We start from the raw sequence: 20,258 nt of genomic DNA, 5'->3' as shown, positions 1-20,258 counted from the left end.
GCACTCTGAACCACTGAGGCATCTTTCTAGCCCACGATATAGGCTATGTCAAAGCAATGACTTCTTAGATGGGTTTCCCATATGCTTGTGAGTAGCAACCAGTGACAGACACACCTTTGCCTAGTGCAGGGGCCCAATTCTTTCTACTTGCAGTGTAAGTCACGCTGACTGCCCGTTTCACACTGTGATTTTTGTAGAGACTGTATTTCATTGGCACTTTGGGGGAGCTGATGCCACATGCTGCCAAAAATGCCTGATTCTCTTTTCACTTTGCATCTGGGGTCTGATTTAAAGCACAACCAATGAAACCAGCCAATCAAATGAACTTTCTCTAAGGCTGTTTGCCTGGTACTCTTTGTAATGTAGATTCAGCACTCTTCTGAGAAATCTCACACACAGAAAACAAATGTGTTGTCAAGAGTCACCCCTTAAGAAATCTCTCCCATTAAAGAATGTTTGTACTAATACCTGTCTCTGAAAGGGCCGGGAGAAATAATGAAGAGGGGCCAAACGGAAAAAAGTCAGGGAGAGGGAAGGAAGGAGGGAGGACAAATCAGTCACTATTGAAATACAACTGAAACCACAGATTTGGAAATACGCCAGATATCTACCTGGTAATATGCCCTTGTTTATGCAAGCACAGTGTCATAGGATTGTTTACAGCTCACTGTTGATGCTTTCACTTCCTCTCCATTTGTTTGGCAACTCTAAAACAATATAGACTTCGTCAATATGACTCAGAGGACTTAAATTTTTTAATTTATTTTTTAAAACAATCTTTTTTGATTTTATATACCAATCCCAGTTCCCTCTACTTCCCCTTCTCCGTCTTCCCCCACCTTCCACTCACCACCCCCATCTACTTCTCAGAGAGGAAAAGGCTTCCCATGTCGAGTAAATAAAGTCGGGGACATCACTTTGAGGCAGGACCAAGGCCCTCCTCCCATATCTATGCTGAGCAAAATATCCCACCAAAGAGAATAGGCTCCAAAAAGACAGTTCAAGCACTAGGAACAAATCCTGGCCCCACTGCCAGTGGTCCCACAGACTGCCCCAGTCACACAACTGCCACCCACATTCAGAGGACCTAATTTGAGTCTATGCAGGTTTCCCCGCTGTCAGTCCTAAGTCAGTGAGCTCCTACTAACTCAGGTCAGCTGCTTTTGTGGGTATCCCCATCATGGTCGCGAGCCCTTTGCTTATATTATCACTCCTTCCTCTCTTCAACTGGAGTCAAAGAGGAAGAGCAAGGAAAGAGATATCTTGATTGAAGGAACCATTATGGGGCTAGTAAGAAACCTGGCACTAGGGAAATTCCCAGGAGTCCACAAGGATGACCCCAGTTAAGACCCTAAGCAATAGTGGAGAGGGTACCTGAACTGGCCTTCCCCGGTAATCAGATTGATGATTACCTTAATTGTCATCATAGAACCTTTATCCAGCAACTGATGGAAGCAGATGCAGAGATCCACAGCTAGCACAGAGACTTAAATTTTTACCTGCCCTTTGTTTGAAACAATCTTGCTTTGAAAAATATGTGTGCAGCCATCACTTATATTAATTACTTGGTATAGTGGGTTTTTTTTCTTTACTGAACAGGAAACAACACGCATGTCAAGTCTTAGGAAAATCAATTGTGTTAAGGGTTCATCCAAAAGACATGTTGCATAAAAACACTCAAGGGCATTAAAAACTAATGTATAATCCATTTTTATAAAATAAAACGTATTTTTATCTATGGAAACAACAATATATCAAATTTTTTATGTTTGAGGATTGACATGATAGCTCCTTAGCCAACCCTAGAGGAATGGCTCAGTCAGTAAAATGCTTGACTTAGAAACACAAAGACAGGACTCCAGTTCCCAGAAGCCATGTTAAACACTTGGGCATGGTGACACACATTTGTAAAATCAAGTGCTGGAGACAAAGATCTCCAGGACTTACTAACTAGCTAGCCTGGCCTTGGAGCATTCCCAGCTGGCAAGAAATTCCATCCCAACAAAGATGAGAACACTGGACAGTGCCTGAAGAAGCATGACTTGCTGTCTGGCGTCCGTGTGCATACACAAGCTCATACATTCGCACATACACACAAACAGACGCACACAGAAACCTTTTAAACATACCATGTCTTCCTAAATCTTACTTATATGAGCTCTTAAATGTTCTAAAATGAGTACCCTTCTTTTAGAAATAAGAGACAATTTAAAAATTAACCAAAGGCAAAAAGAACCCTGCAATCTCAAAGCCGTGTGTGTGTGTGTGTGTGTGTGTGTGTGTGTGTGTGTGTGTGTGGTCTTTACGGGCTGAGAAGCTTTGCTGACATGGCAATTGTTGATCCATAGGATTCAAAAGAGCATTTTAAGAGACTCAAGTTCTAATAAGGGACTGTCTGGACAAAGACTACAGCAGGAAAAGAAGCTTGAGATGAACTAAGAGCCAACAAGGTTATTTCTATATTCCAATATTTTGTGAGAGGCGCCAAATCTCAGAGTAGAGGCCATGGAGTGCTATGTCAAGTCCTCCTTGATGATAGTGAACCCATGAAAACCCACTGTATCCCAATGAGCACCAATAAAGGGCACCTCAGTCGGAGTTCCTTTCCAGCACAAGTGATGAGTGGCACGTGCTGACTCTTGACCTTGCTCCCACCCAGCTTACCAACTGCAGGCATGCTGTGCCCTCCCTTCCTTTTTCCAGCCAGCTTTTAGTCACTTCCTCTGGGAAGCCTTAGAGACATTCTGCCCATGCACTGAGTTGCTTTACACAGCTGCCTTCTGAATTTCACCATGCCCTTTCCATGACTGTTTTAAAATGCATGAATTACAGCTGATCATACAGTACTTACTACATGCTAAGGCTCCTACATACTTAAGCATCTTCCATCTGCTCTCTTGATTGTCATCCACCAGTGGAGCCCTCGTTCAATAGGGCAGAGACAGAATTTGACTTTTCTGCCCTACTAGTTATTCTGTGTTTTTGCTCTGGGAAGCTCCTCCTCTTACAGGAACAGGACAAAGGACATCTGGCTACTAACGTAAGGTCTCATCTTTCATGATGGACTGAATCTCTAGTAAACTGGAGGCTTACTGTGGTAGGGCACATGTAGACATATACATTTGCAAGAGGCTGCTAGGACACGGGTGCTAATAAAACACGTAGAAATCCTCCTGCCTGCTGCCAAGATTATATAGCATTTTGTTTCCATTACATCAATTTTTTTCTCCACCTTTTGTGAACATTAATCAAAGAAATACAAAGAGCTCATTAAAGTGATAGATTGACTGGAAATGTAACCACCTTTTCATTATAAACAGTCCCTTGGCGTTTGCAGAGCTGTAGGCTTTGTTCCCAGCATTTGTCATGTAGATCAAATGTCCAAATGCCAAAGAAGCCCCAGTTGTTTTGTTGAGTGTGAACCAATAGCCATCGTAGCAAAACCACACAAGGAAACTGAACCAAGCAACAGTATCTTAAACACAAAGACAGTGAAGTAGCTGTAAAGGACGGGTTTACCAGATGGCCAATGGATTGGCCACTTAATTCAGAAAAGTAGATTCCCATCAATGACAACCTTCAATCAGCTGTCCCTGAAAGGTCCTAGAGCAGTGTTTCTCAACCTGTAGACCATGACCCCTTGGGGAGGTGTCAAATGGCCCTTTCAAAAAGGTTCACCTAAGATCATCCTTAATATATTTACATTATTCATAACAGTAACAAAAACACAGTTATGAAGGAGCAACAAAAATAATTTTATGGTTGGGGATACCAGGACATGAGGAACTGTATTAAAGGGTCACAGCATCAGGAAGGTTGAGAAATGTACCGTCCGCACTACTACGTGTACTACAGTACTAAGCCTGTATGTGGAGCCTGCACTACAGGATCATTCCCGAGCGGGGCAAGGGCCTGGAGATTTAAACACACAAAGACGCACAGACAGAGACAAGGCTCATCCTTGAAACAAGAATGCCCCCTTTATTGTGTACCAGAGCTGCTTATATATGGATCCTTAACTGATAGCTGTACCCCAGCCAAACCCACCAGAAACTACTCCCCTGCCATCAGGAACTCCTGATGGTTTTGTGCTCAGAGCAGCTGCAAACACAGGAAAAACAAGTTTTTCTCAGAGTAGCTGCAAGCCTAACAGGTTGTGTAGGCTAAGAAGGACACCGAAGTGCCACACATTTAAACAATTTTTTAACTAAAAGCATTTACAATTTTTTTCTTTTAAGGGCTAAAGGATATTGTGTATATATGGTTATGCTGGAGGATAAATGTATAACTGCTGTTTTTGAGCTGGCAGGAACAGAGGTGTGCCTGTGTGCACACATTAAAGTTTGCCACAAGAGGGTATGAATGGTGCTAGTTAAGTTCTGAGAGTCCCCTCCAATCTCCTGCCCCATGGATGCCACGAGTACTAACTACGCTTTGACCACAGCCCACAATCAGAAATGAGACACAACAGATGGATTCTTGAGCCTTGCCCTCTTCAGTTTCTAATTTATGGTCTAGGGCAGTTTGCTTAATTTTTGTGTCTCAATTTCTTCATCTATAAATGGAGTAGTCATATCCTATGAAGATTATAAATGGGTAACATAAGTAAACTTTTAACACAATATTAAGTACTTCTAAATACTAACTTCTCATAGGTATATGTATGTGTGTGTGCACGTACATGCAAGTGTATATGTAGGCTGTGGGCCAGTTCCAGGGTCCTTCTTCAAGATGCCATCTACCTTGTTTTATTTGACGCAGGATCTCTAATTGACCTAGAATTCATTAATTAATCTAGGCTAGGGATCCATTGCTTCTACTACCAGAGTGCTAGGATTACAGACACTCACCACCATGACTGGCTTCTTTACATAGGCTCTGGGTTTTGAACTTAGATCTTCAGGCTTGCATGACAAGCACTTTACTGATTAATCTATTTTTCCAGCCACTTCCATTACTTATTATTATCAAATATTTATTATTCATCAGCGATTGGTTATTAAGCTGATATAAGAAACCAAAGGCACGGAGTTTAGTCCAAGAACAACCTCTTAGAGAATGCATACGAGTATTCAAGACACAGGTTATTCTTGATTTTCTCATATTTAAAATAAGGCAGAAGCAATGCTCCAAATCTCTCTCAGAATGAGTGCCACATTGTGTGTAACATTGGAATATTTTTAAGTCTTGGTTTTGTCATTCAATAGACAGAGATGGCCACAGAGATTTCACTGGAGTTAGCCTTTTGCTTGTTTGTTTAAGGTCGTATATAGGAGTATATTAACAAAACTACTGATACATACATCCCAGAGACAGACATTGTACCATGACAACCAAGCTGCTGGCAAATGGCATCTTTAGGCACAGAACCATATTATCTCTCAGGAGTAGCCTTCAGCCATGGTCCCCTCTCCCTCCAGGAGTCCTGCATTCATTCCACTAACAAAGTGGTTATAGTTGTGGCGACTATAACTGCCTCGGTTCCTTCATCTATGGGAATGACCCTAAGGCCCTTCTAGGCTCTAAGGTGTAGGTCTTTTTCAAGAGCTCAAAAGTTAAAAGTATGTACCCACAGACCTGTGTATGTAACCTAGCATGAAAGCTGACTGTCCTAGGATGCTCTCACAGACTCTCATGTGACTTTTCTTCCATTCATTTTTACCACTCTGCTTAGTGCCCAGACCTATGAAAAAAATGTACTTTCTTAGAAGTTTCTCTAATGGCCAAAAAGGCCATAAATAACCATTTATTAAACAAACAGTACGGGCTAAAGAAAGAGAAACTGCTACAATTAGGCCCCTGAGGCCCTGAGCACAGCAGCACAGGCTGTAGGACTCCCCTAATCCTTTGCCATACATCATCAGTCCCTGAATTTCCTGAAGTTATCTTCATAATCAAGATGCTATTCTAGCCATTGAGGGCTTTCAAACTATTTTTAATTTTAATTTAAAGAGCAATTAAAGAAAGACAATGGATACGAGGGATAATAAAGTAAGTGATTAGCAGCACGCAAACGACAAAGGCTTAATGATTATATGGTGTTAGTCTCCAAAGGGCTTGTTGAAAGAAAGCCCTTTCTACGTGTGGCCATTCAGCTAATGTGTCTCAACCCACAATTACAACATTGCTGACACCATTAACCAGCGAAACAACATCACTTGGTGAAATCCTTGTTGTCTCATTAAAATGGAAAGGGTCAGGTAATTTACCAGCCTTGTATGTCTAGTTTTGTTGTTGGTAATTAGCAAACATTACCCAGCACAGACTCCCGCTGGGAGCTGGAGAAACTTTGTAAAATATTAACGAGGAAAGTCTTTATATTTTGCTGGAAAATTGAAAAGAGGTGCAGTTGTATTCTGTGTGCCACTCCCTTGCATGAAGGAAAAGAAGAGAAAGCAAAACAACAACAACAAAACAAACAAACAATCCAAAAACCAAAGGAAGCACTACCACCAGGAACTCTTTAAGTTAGAGAGAACTATTCAGAGTGCATTGGGAAGCCTTGGTCCAAGTCAAGACCAGTTTTACTAGTGTCCTGGTGACTTGTGTTTCCTTCCTGTTTACAAAGGGAGTTGGGGAAGGGGAAGAGAGGATAATTTCAAACTTCATCTTGATTCTTCCCTCCTCAGATCTTTTGAATGAATCTACTAGTAACAAAGGAAAACATCATAAGAAAAAAAGTTTTCTCATTCTTTTCCAAGGATGGAAGTATATACCTGTAAATCCTAGTGCTGGGATGTGGAAGCAGGACCGAGGTAGCTCAAGGTCAGCCTGGACTACATCAGGAGCTATCTCAATTTTTCCCTCCCTCCCTCTCTTCCTCCCTCTCTCCTTCCATTTATTTGCTTTTTGAGATGCTGTATAAGCTGAAAGTGTTTGCTCAAAGAACATTAGATGAATATTTTTAAGCATAGAGGTTGAGGGAATATTTCCCCAGGGCCCGACTTCCTGTTTGTCAGCTTCCTTAGGGGAAGCCTCATCAAAGCAGGACTAAGGCCCCACGCCAAATGCTGGCCAATGCTGGGTGTATTGTCAGGGAGCAGAATGGGATCTTATTTTTTAAATGGAATTTTTAGAACATAAAACACATTCCAATAAATGTGAACTGAAAATTATGAATTCATTAAATGACTTTGGTATCTTGTGCTATATATAATATTTATACTCCGACTACTGTAAAATATGCTTTAATATCTTTAGGCAACTATAAGGACTTAAATATTTATAAAACAGCTAAAGATAAAGTATGGCCCTCTTATTCCTACATACAGATGATGTAAGGCTTGCAATCAAAGACAATAACCCTCTCTGCCCATTTGTCATCTTAAAGGAGCCGATCAGCCCGCCATCCCTCGTGTACCATCTACATAAGAGTTGTTACCAACATAGACGACTCTAGAGGAGTTTGTGCCTTAAAAATTACCTAGAGTGCTATACTTCACAAAAAACAGGGCTTTCTGAAAATGGAGACAAAACAATAAATTCGCAGGCAAAACAGCTCCGAGAGGGGCCTCAAAATACTGCTGTATTAATCTCTGGGACATGTGAGGATGGGAGGCATTTTGATTTAATATTTCATAACACAGACACAATTGCTTCCTTGTGTGGCATATAATTAATGCTCCTTTCAAAGAGTTGTTTTTCCCCTTTAATTCCTCAGTATCCTAAATGCAAATAAATAGATAAGAAATACTCTTGTGATAGCAATGTCTTGCTTCAGCAGTATAGAACAGCCTTCCCATAATCACAATAAAAAGAAAGCCATCGTGAATTTATAATCACCCAGGGGCCTATTAAAAGTAGATTTAAGTGTGAAACCTCAGCCATGATGCTCTCATCATTTTCCCTTCTTGTTTGCCTTCAGTCATGTGGTTTGACTAATTTTCAGAATTCTTCCCTTTCCCTATGCCAATTAGGTATTCAAAGAACTACTTGTGCCCATCTGCATGGGTCTCCCAAGTGGCCACTCGCCCGGTTGCTTTCTTCTGCTCTCTTTGATCAGGATGTGCAGGGTAGACCAGGAACCACGCAGAAGTTTGTGAATCAAAATTTAGGTCTCATTATACCTGCACTTTAATGAGGTTTGTTACATGCCAACCAAACTTCCCAGCCATCTCCCACACAAGGCTGCCTGTTCTATGGAGAGTAAGCTTCCATGAATCATCCACTCTGATATGAGGTTTAGAAATCGGAATCCAGGGAAAGGCAGGGACTGGACTAATGTTTCTCAACCTGGGCTTCATGCAGGAGTTACTGAAGGAGTCACCCTCTGGTATCTGGTTAAATTCTTCTGGGATGTGGCCTGAGCATCACAGGCTTTCTTAAACATCCTCGAAGTGATTGCACTGTGCAGCTAAGGTTGAATGCCAGTTGGTTCATTCAAAAACACATCCACCCACACGTGATTGACTAACCTGGGAACAAGGCACCAAGGCATTATGGAGACAGGACAGTCTCTTCAGTAAGTACATAATGAAAACTGGATTTCCAATGGCAAGAGAATGAAATTGGATCACTTACCTATACCACATACAAAAATTAACCCGAAATTGTACAAAGACTTGAGTATAAGACATAAAGTGTAAACTGTTAGAGGAAAAGATAGGGAAGCAACTTTTTGATGTGGACTACAGTAATTTGTTGGTTTTTGACTAAAACATCAAAGCCTTAGTAACAAAACCAAAAATAAGCAAGTGGAATTGGTTGAAGCTAAAAAGTTTCCACACACTAAGGGAACCCATCAAACAAATGAAAAGGTACTGCACAAAATAAGGGAAAATCCTTGATAACCAGATATCTGGTACACAGTCAACACCCCAAACAAATAAGGGGCCAGGATAATTATAAAAAACTAACCTGAATCAACTCAACAGAGAAAGATGAGATGTCTTGACAAAAGAGAACCCTTTCTTCTGACTTAATGGTACTGTGAGGAAAACAGAAAGGCCCAGACATTGATTTCACTCTGACAGCAACTTGATCCAAAGGCAGCCAGGATGCCCCATGAGAAAAATGAGAGATTGAAGGGTTTGTCTAGGCCTAGTAAGTGGTAGAGATAGATTTACACCCAAGTCATCCATCCAAAACTAGCACATGCTATATTAAACTAGACTGTAGCCCAAAGCAACCTCTGCCATCACACGGCATATCACATGACACCATACCATCTGCATGACTTGAAAATACCAGGTAGAAAATCTAACAAGATGCTCAATGACAAATATGCTTGTCTAGAATTGGGAAATATTTTTTTTCTCTAGAACTTTCCATAAAATACAACTGAAGCATTTAAGGTTCATCAGTATATCAGTATCTTTTTTTGGGGGGGGGGGGGGGTTCTGATGAGTGGTTTCTTTTTTTTTTATTGAGAAAAGGAAAAAAAAACAAGTTTCTGCCTCTTCCCAGCCTCCCATTTCCCTCCCCCTCCTCCCACCCTTCTCCTCCTCCCCCTACTCCTCTCCCCTCTCCCCCTCCCTCTCCAGTCCAAAGAGTAGTCAGGGTTCCCTGCCCTGTGGAAAGTCCAAGGTCCTCCCCCCTCCGTCCATATCTAGGCAGGTGAACATCCAAACTGGCTAGGCTCCCACAAAGCCAGAACATTAAGTAGGATCAAAACCCCGTGCCATTGTCCTTGGCTTCTCATCAGCCCTCATTGTTCGCCATGTTCAGAGAGTCCGGTTTTATCCCATGCTTTTTCAGTCACAGTCCAGCTGGCCTTGGTGAGCTCCCAATAGATCAGCCCCTCTGTCTCAGTGGGTGGGTGCACCCCTCGTGATCCTGACTTCCTTGCTTATGTTCTCCCTCCTTCTGCTCCTCATTGGGACCTTGGGAGCTCAGTCCAGTGCTCCAGTGTGGGTCTCTGCCTCTATCTCTATCCATCACCAGATGAAGGTTCTATGGTGATATGCAAGATATTCGTCAGTATTGCTATAGGATAGGGTCGTTTCAGGTAGTGCTTTAAAAATCTCCAAACTAAACTCATCTGTAAATTAGATGTCTTTTTTCCAGGCACACTTAGGAGAAAAGAAACAAGGGCTTGAGAACTTGATATGAGCTTTTGTTGGTAAAAGGACAGGTAGAGGCAAAAATGCATTGGGTGGTTGGCATGCTTGCTTGCTAGCTTGAGGAACACATGCTAATTTCAGCACGTGGATTAAATCACATCTCGGGGAGTTACAAATGATTCACATAAGGAAATTTACAGGGTGCGCTGGAATGTCCCAAATCCTATATCATTAACTATGTGCAGCCAAAGCATGCCATACAGCTTATTGTGCATGTCTCTGTCACTTCTGTCTGTAGAGATCCCATTAGATTCAGCATGCATGGACAGAGAGTTAACCTCAAGTGCAAGGGAAAACAGTGTGCAGAAAAGGAACTGTTGGTTGATTCACAATCCTCCCTTATCCAGAATGTCACTGATGGGGAGAAGGGAGGGAAGGAGGAAGAGAGGAAGAGATGAAGGGGGGAGGGAGGGAGGGAAGGGAAGGGAAGGGAAGGGAAGGGAGAAAGAGAAGAAAAGAAGGTAGAGACAGAGTACATAGGGTAATAGGCTCCTCTGGCTTCTCTGACTATATAACTTTGAATGAATTCCATACGTCCATTTATCTGGACCATTTCTGGAGCTGAATATGGAGGCTTTGGGGAAATAAAAGCTTGTGTTCATTTTCACCTGATGCTTTCTACTGAACCTTCTGCCTGGGAAACAGAATTAGTAGATAAGCCTGGAATATTTTGAACATTTCTCTACGTAAGTAAGTAAAAACTTCAAATGCTCCATACTTTTCTTGACATCTCCATAGTCAATCCATATTAAGTATAGGTGGGCACACATGTGTGTGCTCATTGTGTTCCCAACACAATGAGCTGTATTTGTGTGTGTGTGTGTGTGTGTGTGTGTGTGCAGGTGTGTATGTGTCTGTGTGTGGAAGCCAGAGACCAAGCTCTGGTGTCTTGATTCAAGTACCAACAACCTTGTTTTCTGAGCAGGGCCTATTGATAGTTTTGAGGCTTGCTGACTAGGCTAGGTGGGTTAGCCTGCCAGTGAGCCTCAGGATACACCTTTCTCTTCATCCCAGCAGTGAAATTACAAATGCATTCCACTACACCTGTCTATTTCACATAGGTCAAAGATGGAGAGCAATGTAGGAAGATATCTGATGTTGACTTCTGATCTCCTTGCACATGCCTCTACATGTATTCATGCCTGCATGTGCGCTCTCTCTCTCTCTCTCTCTCTCTCTCCCTCCCTCCCTCCCTCCCTCCCTCTCTCTGGATGGCATCCAGTAAGGCTCAAAGGTGGTTCACACTTCTCAGTCTTGTGTTGCAATGGCTCTTGTCAATCCTTGTTTCTTTCACAGGATCACATCACCAGAAGATGATGCTCTTAAGAGGCCCTTTCATGTGACAAAATATGCTGTGTAGGAAAAATTCTCCTAACTTAAAGCCATTTACCAAATAACTGCAGCCGCTGCTTCCCCAAACATATTGGCACTAGTGGGCTGAGATTCATCTCGTGAAGTCTGCAGAAGAAATGTTAACAGGGCAGGCTCCTCTCTGTACTCGAGACCCTCTCAGAGCCCTAAGCCAGACTTCTTTATTGTTTAGTAAGCTTTTTTAATGAAATGTACTACTCTTATTATAGAGGATTCCAAATAGGATCTAAATCACAAACCAATAAAAGAAAATTATTGGGCTGGGTATCTAAAGTTACTACCTAGAGGCTACTCCAGTGTGGTACGTATAAATCTCTAAACAGTTAAGTAGAATTGTCTTTCTGGTTTTTGGGATGGAAGCCAACAGCCATTTCAGTTACAACGGAAGGAAAATATTTTAGTGCTGAGCTTTGTTCGTTCAGTAGGCATAAAGAGAAATGGCGCTCCCCCACTGCCATTTCGGAATTGAGAGAGAATATTGTGGTAATGAAATGCTATATGGGAGCCACTGAAAAAAATGGTTCTCTGGTTTCAGAGAGAGAGGCTGGGTGGGAGGAAACGTGCATAGGTGTGTCCGCAATCTACGAGAAGCAGAGGACAAGCAGAAAGTGAGAAAGGCAGGTGTTGACGAGTAGTGACATGGGAGTGGGGGACGGGGTGATTTGTGACTCTGTTGGGAACTCCAGATGTGCAGATGCTCGCCCTGCACTGGCCACACTGCAGCTCTAGACACAAAGACAGCACAATTCAGGAAGGATGTGAACACTTCCACTAAGAGACCCCATGACCCCTGTCCTGCCAAACACCACAGCTCTCCCTCTGGAGCAAGGCTACAGAACATATAAAATGCAGACCCCTGTGTAATAAAAACCAAGGAAATTCCAGAGACCTCCGTTATAAAGGACCACTGGGCTCATCTCGTTTAATCGGCCTCTCATCCCAGAGATCATGGTGGCCAGTAACTTTCCTTTAGCACATGGCCATAAGATGCTCACGATCCCTGCAGATCCTATTCTGTTTCCTGGGAATGACTTCCTTATGGTAGGTGAGAAAACTAGTTTATTTTTTTCATCATTAGCTGATGGTCCTGGTCTTTGTGCAATGGGACACAAGACACAATGGACCTTTTAACCTGTTCATCTCAACCATTTGGCAAGTGGCTTGTTGTCACAGTTTCCTCATCCTGGCTGCCCCCTCTGCACCATTATTTTCTTTGTCCTTTTCCACCTTTCAACTCTTCATGGCTTTTGAAATACCCTTCTGTTGAAATAATCACTGCTCCCAATGAATTAGACCTTCACCAGCAAGAATGACCCAATCTCTCCTTAGTGCTAATTTGCGAATGAAGAGTCAGATGCTCATAGTGGATTCCATCCTGCGAGTTCTGTCCCTGAGTTCCAGGTTGACAAAGTCCTCAAGAAGCCTGCACGTGCCATTAAGTGAGGTGAAGATCCCAAAACACAGCATCCATCCAAAGGGGAATACAGAAGTCACTATGGCTTCAGATAACAGAAGGCTGGACAAACCGGGATGTGTACATTCATGTGTATATATGTGTGTGCATACATGTGGGTGTGTGCGAGCGTGTGTGTGTGTGTGTGATTGAAGTAGGCGTATCAAGGTCATTTTCATCTATATAGTGAGTTTCATGCAAGACTATCTGGGCAGTTTTTCCAAGTGCTCTCTTTCCTCATAAATATTTGTATAGGAAAAGGTCAGACCAGGAATGGGTTTCATGCCCACCATCTCACCAATAAAGACTACCACACAGTCTGGTGCACGGCAAGTGCTTGTGGAATTGGACAGACTCGTTTAAGACACAAAGCACAAATCACACAAGTGAAGAACCTACAGTAGGAAGGGAACAAGGAAGGCCCCTTAAAACTAGCATCCGAACATAGCCCAGGCATTGAACCAGAAAGGGAAAGCTTCCTACAGAGCTCAGCTTGCTCCAAGCACAGAACCCTGCTGGCTTTGGGGTACGCATACTGCAAAGCTGGATCTCATTTGTGTCGCTTCCCAAGACTGTGTCCTATGTAACTAATACCTGTACTTATCACTTAGAGAGGGTGACAGAAGCAAGGTTGGCAAACAGAGCCAGTTGGCAGGAAACAGAGTCTGATGATCCCACATCATTCCCTGTCGTTTTTTCCTCCAGTTGAGTTTTTTTCTCAAGTCCTGAGAAGGTTAATATGATCAAAAATATGCCAGGAAAAGAGAGATCATCAAACTGCTACACATGAGTAATTCAGGCTAGCTTGCCCATCCGTGATCTTCTAGCTGCTTCTCCCAGGTTTGCCTCGCACCTTGCCACTTAAGGGCTGGGACCACAGGCATGTCCAACTGCATCCAGCTATGGAAGTCAAATCAAACTCAGGTCATAGGCTTTTTACCAGAGGAAGTGTCTCTCTGGCCTGGGGGATGCTGTTTCAACTCTGATGGGTCTACTTGCGTATTATCCCATTAGAAATGGAAGAACATCTGCATCCTGTCAAAGAATGGAATCCTTTATTTCATCTGAACCTCCATTCTGAACCTCTATCCAAGACCAAAAAAACCTTCTGCTCTTCACAGACACTGGGGTAACAATGCAGGCTGTGCAGCCAGCTGTATGGTTCCTCTTGGTCCTCACTGGTTCAAAGTGATCAGGACTAATTCTTTCCCCTCTTCCCCTGCCCGTGTCTCCTCCTTGGTCCTCTCTTATTTATTTATTTATTTATTTATTTATTTATTTATTTATTTATTATGTATACAATATTCTGTCTGTATGCCTGCAGGCCAGAAGAGGGCACCAGACCCCATTATAGATGGTTGTGAGCCACCATGTGGCTGCTGGGAATTGAACTCAGGACCTTTGGAAGAGCAGGCAATGCTCTTAACCTCTGAGCCATCTCTCCAGCCCCTGGTCCTCTCTTCTTCCTTAGTTGCAGGGCCATTATCTAGAAGGCAACCTTGAAACCCATTCCCAGATCCTTACCCATCCTCCCCTTTTCATCCACTGTCCTCTGCAACTCTTTTCTACCCTTCCAATCCACCTCCATGCCTGCCTTGCTTCTCTCTGCCACCCCAAAGCTGCACACTGAGTCCCCATCCCATTACACAGGAAGCCAGGGTCAATCTGTATCTTTTTCAAAGATAGACTTATAACTGCCCAGTTATGCCAAATCTTTGACTTCTCCCAATCCAAATCCTTATCAAGACATGAAGCTACCTTTCTCAGGCTAAGTAGTCCAGTTACATAGCCACTAGCCACCCATAACCATTTCCTATAGTTTATAGGTGAAGTGAATCACCCTTCCCCGACCCGCTAAGCTCAGGTGTTTACTCACTTGTCCCCTAAAAGTGGCAAAGTTTGAAAAGGCTATGGAATCATTAGTAGATAAAGCCTTGCTCGGGGAAAATCGCTGGGGCGGGCCTTGGAGTTTTATAGTTCATGACACTTCCTGTTCACTGGACTGCAGGTGCAATATGAATGACTGGCCTATTCCTGCCGCCAGGCCTTCCTGACCGTAATGGTATATCTCCCACTAACTATACGCCAGAACAACTCCTTCCTTCTTTCACTTGCTTCTTGCCAGACATCTCGTCGTAACAGTAAGAGTAGTGGATACTACTGCAGTTTCACTTTGATAAAATGAAGGGCGAGGGCAAGTCCAGCCCCTCCATCATGTTCTCACCAGGTCCTTCACAAGAGCCGCCTAGCCGCATGCATGCAGCACAGGCCCACCTGTCACCTCTTCTGGGAAGACTCCTGAAGACATGGGAATCGAGGAAAAGAAGCATCCCTTCCTTGCTAACCTGGTTCTCCTGGCTTTGTATTGTCATCACCCTCCACCCACTGAGCTCCTCCTTGCTAGCAGGAGGCCAAGTCCAAGCCATTTTTACCCTACAGAATGGCTGGTACATGGGGGTGAGGGAACCACATACTTACTCCTTTCTTTTCCTTAAAAGAAGCCTTGATCCAAGGCAAAAATAAAGTGCAAGATGCTTATTTCACATTATTATATTTAAAAAAAAGAGCAACTCCAGAGCAGTCTCTTTTTAGGTCCTGATCCCAGAGGCCCCCTGAGAACGAACTCTGCTCTTTCCACGATCAGACTCCCTTCCTGTCTTTTAGAACCAGAGCGAAACGGGCTAGCAAGAGGCACTATTGTACCAGCTGATTTAAATTGAAGTGTTTTCCCCAGATAAATGCGTGCTAAATAATACACCAGCTCTCCAAGCCAAGGGAAGTGACAGGCACTCTGTAAATAAAGGCACTTAGTTGCTGGTAAAGAGCTGTAAAGTGGTTCTGAGCTGATGTTTGCTGACCAGCAAGAAGCAGCTTCACCTGCTTTATGTAATTGTCACTGCAGTTTTGCTTGCTGTATATTAAAACTGCATCTCATACACCCAAATGTCACATTGGATATACCATCCCACATGGAATGTGCCACCTTCCGCTGTAATTGTTTTTGACAGCCAGCCATCACATCTCCTCTCTTTCCAGAAAGTGTCTGGTGCAGAATCCCTACACTGGGTCAGTTCTGACACCATGTGGGCTAGAAAAAGTGACACTAAAGGGGAAGGGGAAGGGGAAGAGAAGCAAAGAATAACACGCCACGGCAAGTGCACAGACACAAATCCTCACCACAGAGGCCGGGCTTCCTCAGTGCTAATATGCCCTTTTCTTGTTCAGCTGCAGCACTTCAGAACAACTGCCCACACGGGCACTCTGCCACAAGGGCACAGCATTCTCCTCCGTCCACACGACTGAACCCAGCTGGGTTCTGGAGAAATAAAAACATGGCTCATGCATGGGTCAAGGCAGCTGTGGGGTTTTGTCCAGGACCACAGGACACATCACGATGAAATGGGCCTGGCAGGTCCTAGAAACCTCTTTGATTTCCACTCGGGGGACGTGAGATATATTTCCCAAAATGCAAAGAGCAACGCGATGCCTTTGTTGCCCGTAATTGCAGCTTCCCTTGGAGTGTGGACCTGTCAGATACCTGGGTGGAGAAGCAAGTATGAGGCCGCTGGGAATACGAGCTAGTCAAAGAGGTCTCAGAGACGGGAAACAGCAGGGACATTCAGCGCCCCTATCTAGTGCACGACTAAAAGGGACTCAAACAATTGGGTACAGGGTGAGCTCCAGAGGTGAGCAGTGGGGAAGAGACACTTCTTGCTGTTGGAACTGCCACTGGACCACTGTTATTGGGATATCAGAGTGATACCAGAGGATGATGCAGAGGCTAATAACGGGGTAGGAGATGACAAAGTGAGAAAGAAAAATGGAGTATTTTGGCTACCAAGTGATGTGGGATTCCCCTCTGTATGCTGTGAATATGATTGGTTAATTAATAAAGAAACTGCTTTGGACCTATAGCAGGGCAGAACCTAGGTAGGCAGGGAAAACTAAACTGAATGCTGGGAGAAAGGAGGGAGAGTCAGAGAGAAACCACGTAGCCTACCAGAGACAAACACTGGGAACTTTACCCAGTAAGCCACAGCCACATGGTGATACACAGATTAATGGAGATGGGTTAGATTAATATGTAAGAGTTAGCCAGTAAGAAGCTAGAACTGATGGGCCAAGCAGTAATTTAATATAGTTTCTGTGTGATTATTTCGGTTCTGGGCAGTGGGAACCAAGAAGCAGCTCTCTCCTTCTACAACCAAAAGTTTCCATATTGTGTCCTTAGGAGTAGAGCTGACTGCTGGTGTCCAGGAGACACCTGCTGAATTATACTGCTGGCCCGAGGTTAAGAGAAGTACTGCCTGCCAGGCATGCGCCTCATGCTCTGCCTTCCTCTGCTCTTGGTGTCCTTCTCATTTATTGGGGCCATGAGATGAATACTGCATGCTACCTGGTGGATATTGACAACAGAGAGCTCCTTCTGGCTATTCAGGATGCACAGACATCCGGATCAGGACTTCTGATTCGTATGGTGCCCTCTTCCTTAATCTCCCCAAGTAGTGGGAATGTTGGGTATTTCTAAGGTCTTTTTTTACACCAATCCCTTTCGAGAGCACTGTCTTCATGACCTAGCTACCTCCTCAAATTCTCACCTTTCCAGGCTTCCCTATCTCCGGTTAGCATTTGAATACACAAAACAGTTGAGAGTCCAGGATTCAGACTGCCTCAGCATGTGCACTTCCACACACAAAAGAAAGACATCCCTTCCTTCTTCTGAGAGAAAAAGGAATGTCTCTTCTCCCTGCCTGTCTCTTGCTAGAACTTATTCCCTTTGCTTAGTCCTGATTTCCTTAATATCAAGGCCGTTGAGCACAGGGGGAAGGGAGGATTTTGTGAGTTGGGACATTGTACAGAATTCGAGGAAGGATGAAGTTTAAAGGGAGCTGGATGGAATATCTTTACAACTACACACGGGTGCATTGTCATACATCTGCAGGAGGAAAGAAGGGCTCCCCTACCTTCTTCTGTTCTCACCGTCTCTACCCAAAGGGAGAACTGCTCCTTTCAAATCTTTCCAACTCCCTCGCTACTCCCTCCCAGGACAGGAGGCATGTCTGAACTAGCTGATCAGCATGTTCAGTGCCCTGCGTTTGTTAGTGTGAAGATGTCAATAGCTTTAGAGCAGCTTGTACCAGTCACCTGGGGAGCTCATTAGAATGTAGATCTGACAAGTAGTTTAAGATGTGCCACAAGAAGATGCCTCTCCAACAAGCTGCCCTAGGTGATGCTCACACCAGGGTGAAGGTGAGGAAGACCAATTAAAGAGCAGGGGCTTAAAGGCAGGTACCACATACCAGCTTGCTGAATTCACCCCCAGGAAGGAGAGTTTACTGTCTTTCCACATCCTTTCTTTCCAGTGTTCCCCAGGCAAACTGGGCAGAAAAGAAGTTCTATGTCCTGTGTGTGCAGCCTGACAGAACTTAGAGTCTGTCTCAGGGCCTTGGCATGTTGCTCTCTTGCATGGCTGTGCCAAGGTCTACATTTGAGAGTATCAGGCAGGATGGTAGAATGAAGAGGTCAAAATTAAGCCACAGGCAAGGCTGTGTCAGAAAAATGGAAGCAGGAAGTGACTCAGCTAGAACAAGAGACTGAGCCAACCTTTGAAGAGTTGCAGAAACCCAAGTCAAGGAGGCCCTGATTCCCCATTCCACAAAAAGAGCAAAGTGAGAGGCATTACACTTCCCAGGGGAATGCCTGCACCTCTTCTCCCAGAGCCCAGCAGCAAGGCCACTGACTCTCTGGACACTCTTGCAAGATTAGCTTTGAACATCACTGCTGCTCATGGCCCCAATGTAAAGTAGCATTAAGGCCTTTCCTTCCTTTTCACTTCCCCAGTCCCTCCTCAGCACCCTTCTTCAATGGCCAGCTTGCAGTGCAAGGAAGAGAACCTGCAAGTGGAGAGGTTTGCAGGTACTGTGTGGGTCTTGGTTTTATGGCCAATCTGGGCAGAAGCTAGAAGAGACTGGTAATGCTGGGCTGCTCAAAGATAGCAGAACACCAAGGTCTTAGCTCCACAATGCAGTCAAGCTTCCAGAAAGGCCTGCATGTGGAGGCCACCTACCGATAAGGAGCTTGCTGCCCTAGCAGCTGCAGTCCTCTCAGGCTTTGCTTCTTGGAATGACAGGAGTAGGGCTCCTGTTCAGCAGTCAACCATACCCATCCAGCAGGCCCTGCATGTCCTACACAGAGCTGTCATACAGAGGAAAATACTTCATCTCCTATCCTTCCTGATCCCAAGTCCCAGGGCCACTTATTATGGGGTTACTTGCTGCGCTGATTCCCTGAGACTACAAGAAGGCCTCTTTCCTTGAAACGACCTGTCCAAAATCCCAGAGTAAATGACAGGGAAGACTGGGGCCAAAAGAAAAGGCAGCTGTGTGTCATTCAAGACCTCTGTGCCTCCTCCAGTAAAATGCGCGGCCAACATGCGTCATTCCTTGCTACATGACTTCAAGTACCCTCCTCATCCCTATTCTTTAGAGATCTCTAACCTTAGGAGTCTTGGATGTGACCCTAACCATAGCAAAGATTACCACTCCCATTTCAGCTCCATGGAAAAGTACTCACAGGGAAGGGACCAAGAAGTATAAAGCTAGCATCATTAATTGCTCTGGCACTTAGGCAGTGACCCTGGTCATAAAGCCCCTTCTTTGCAAAGGCCAAGAGGGTGACTATTTAAAAACTCCTTTATTGCCTGAAAAGGTAAGAAACTGGAGGGAGGGAGACATACAACAGGGTTCAGGTCTACATCTCCAGATGGCAGGAAGAACAGATGCTCCTCTCTAAGCCATTGTGGCGACCACAGGTTTCACTGCCAGACAGGCTGATGTGAGCCTCTTTGAATTACTGAGTGAAGGATATCCCTCTTGCCAGCTCCTGTCCCCCATAGGCACAGCAGAGAAGTATTACAGGCTGTCCTTACCTTGGGAATTAGCCTGCAAGACCCCGATGCTGTCATCAAACTGCATAGATTTGATGTTGAGTGACGCCAAGATGCATTCCTTGTCCTGAAGCGAAGTATCATCAATATTATTCTGATTGGCTGACAGGATAACGCACATGTCACAGAGGTTGATGTTGACAGCCCTTAAATCAGCCCGACTTAATGGCGTACCCTTTGGCATGGGGGTGGTAGAGAGAGAGAGAGAGAGAGAGAGAGAGAGAGAGAGAGAGAGGGAGAGAGAGGGAGGGAGGGGATGGGAGGGAAAGAAGGAAAAAATAAAAACAAATTAAAGATTGAGCTGGAGCTTTGGGACATTATTTAACAAGTATCTTTTTTATGTCTTGACATTAAGCTGGCCTAACTACATTTCAGGGAATAAGGGTTGCACGCTAATCTAAAGGGTAGTCGGTGCTGATGGCAGCAT

General features: G+C 44.2%; 1 protein-coding gene across 30 annotated transcripts in view; it reads right to left on the bottom strand.

Moving 5' to 3' along the window:
* Window positions 1-20,258, bottom strand: part of Kcnma1 (potassium calcium-activated channel subfamily M alpha 1) — a 729,767-nt gene that overhangs the window by 61,205 nt on the left and 648,304 nt on the right. For all 30 annotated transcript variants that reach the window (XM_041633822.1, XM_041633823.1, XM_041633826.1 and 27 more), the window contains one exon: window positions 19,814-20,006. In XM_041633822.1, coding sequence (XP_041489756.1) covers window positions 19,814-20,006 — 193 coding nt within the window. The remainder of the gene's footprint in view (window positions 1-19,813; window positions 20,007-20,258) is intronic.

Source organism: Microtus oregoni, unplaced genomic scaffold, assembly GCF_018167655.1.
Source record: "Microtus oregoni isolate MIOR12 unplaced genomic scaffold, Mior012 000045F_ref0000178, whole genome shotgun sequence".
Classification (NCBI taxonomy): Eukaryota; Metazoa; Chordata; class Mammalia; order Rodentia; family Cricetidae; genus Microtus; species Microtus oregoni.
Note: the sequence above shows the minus strand (reverse complement) of the source record. Positions and strands in the feature narration are given on the sequence as shown.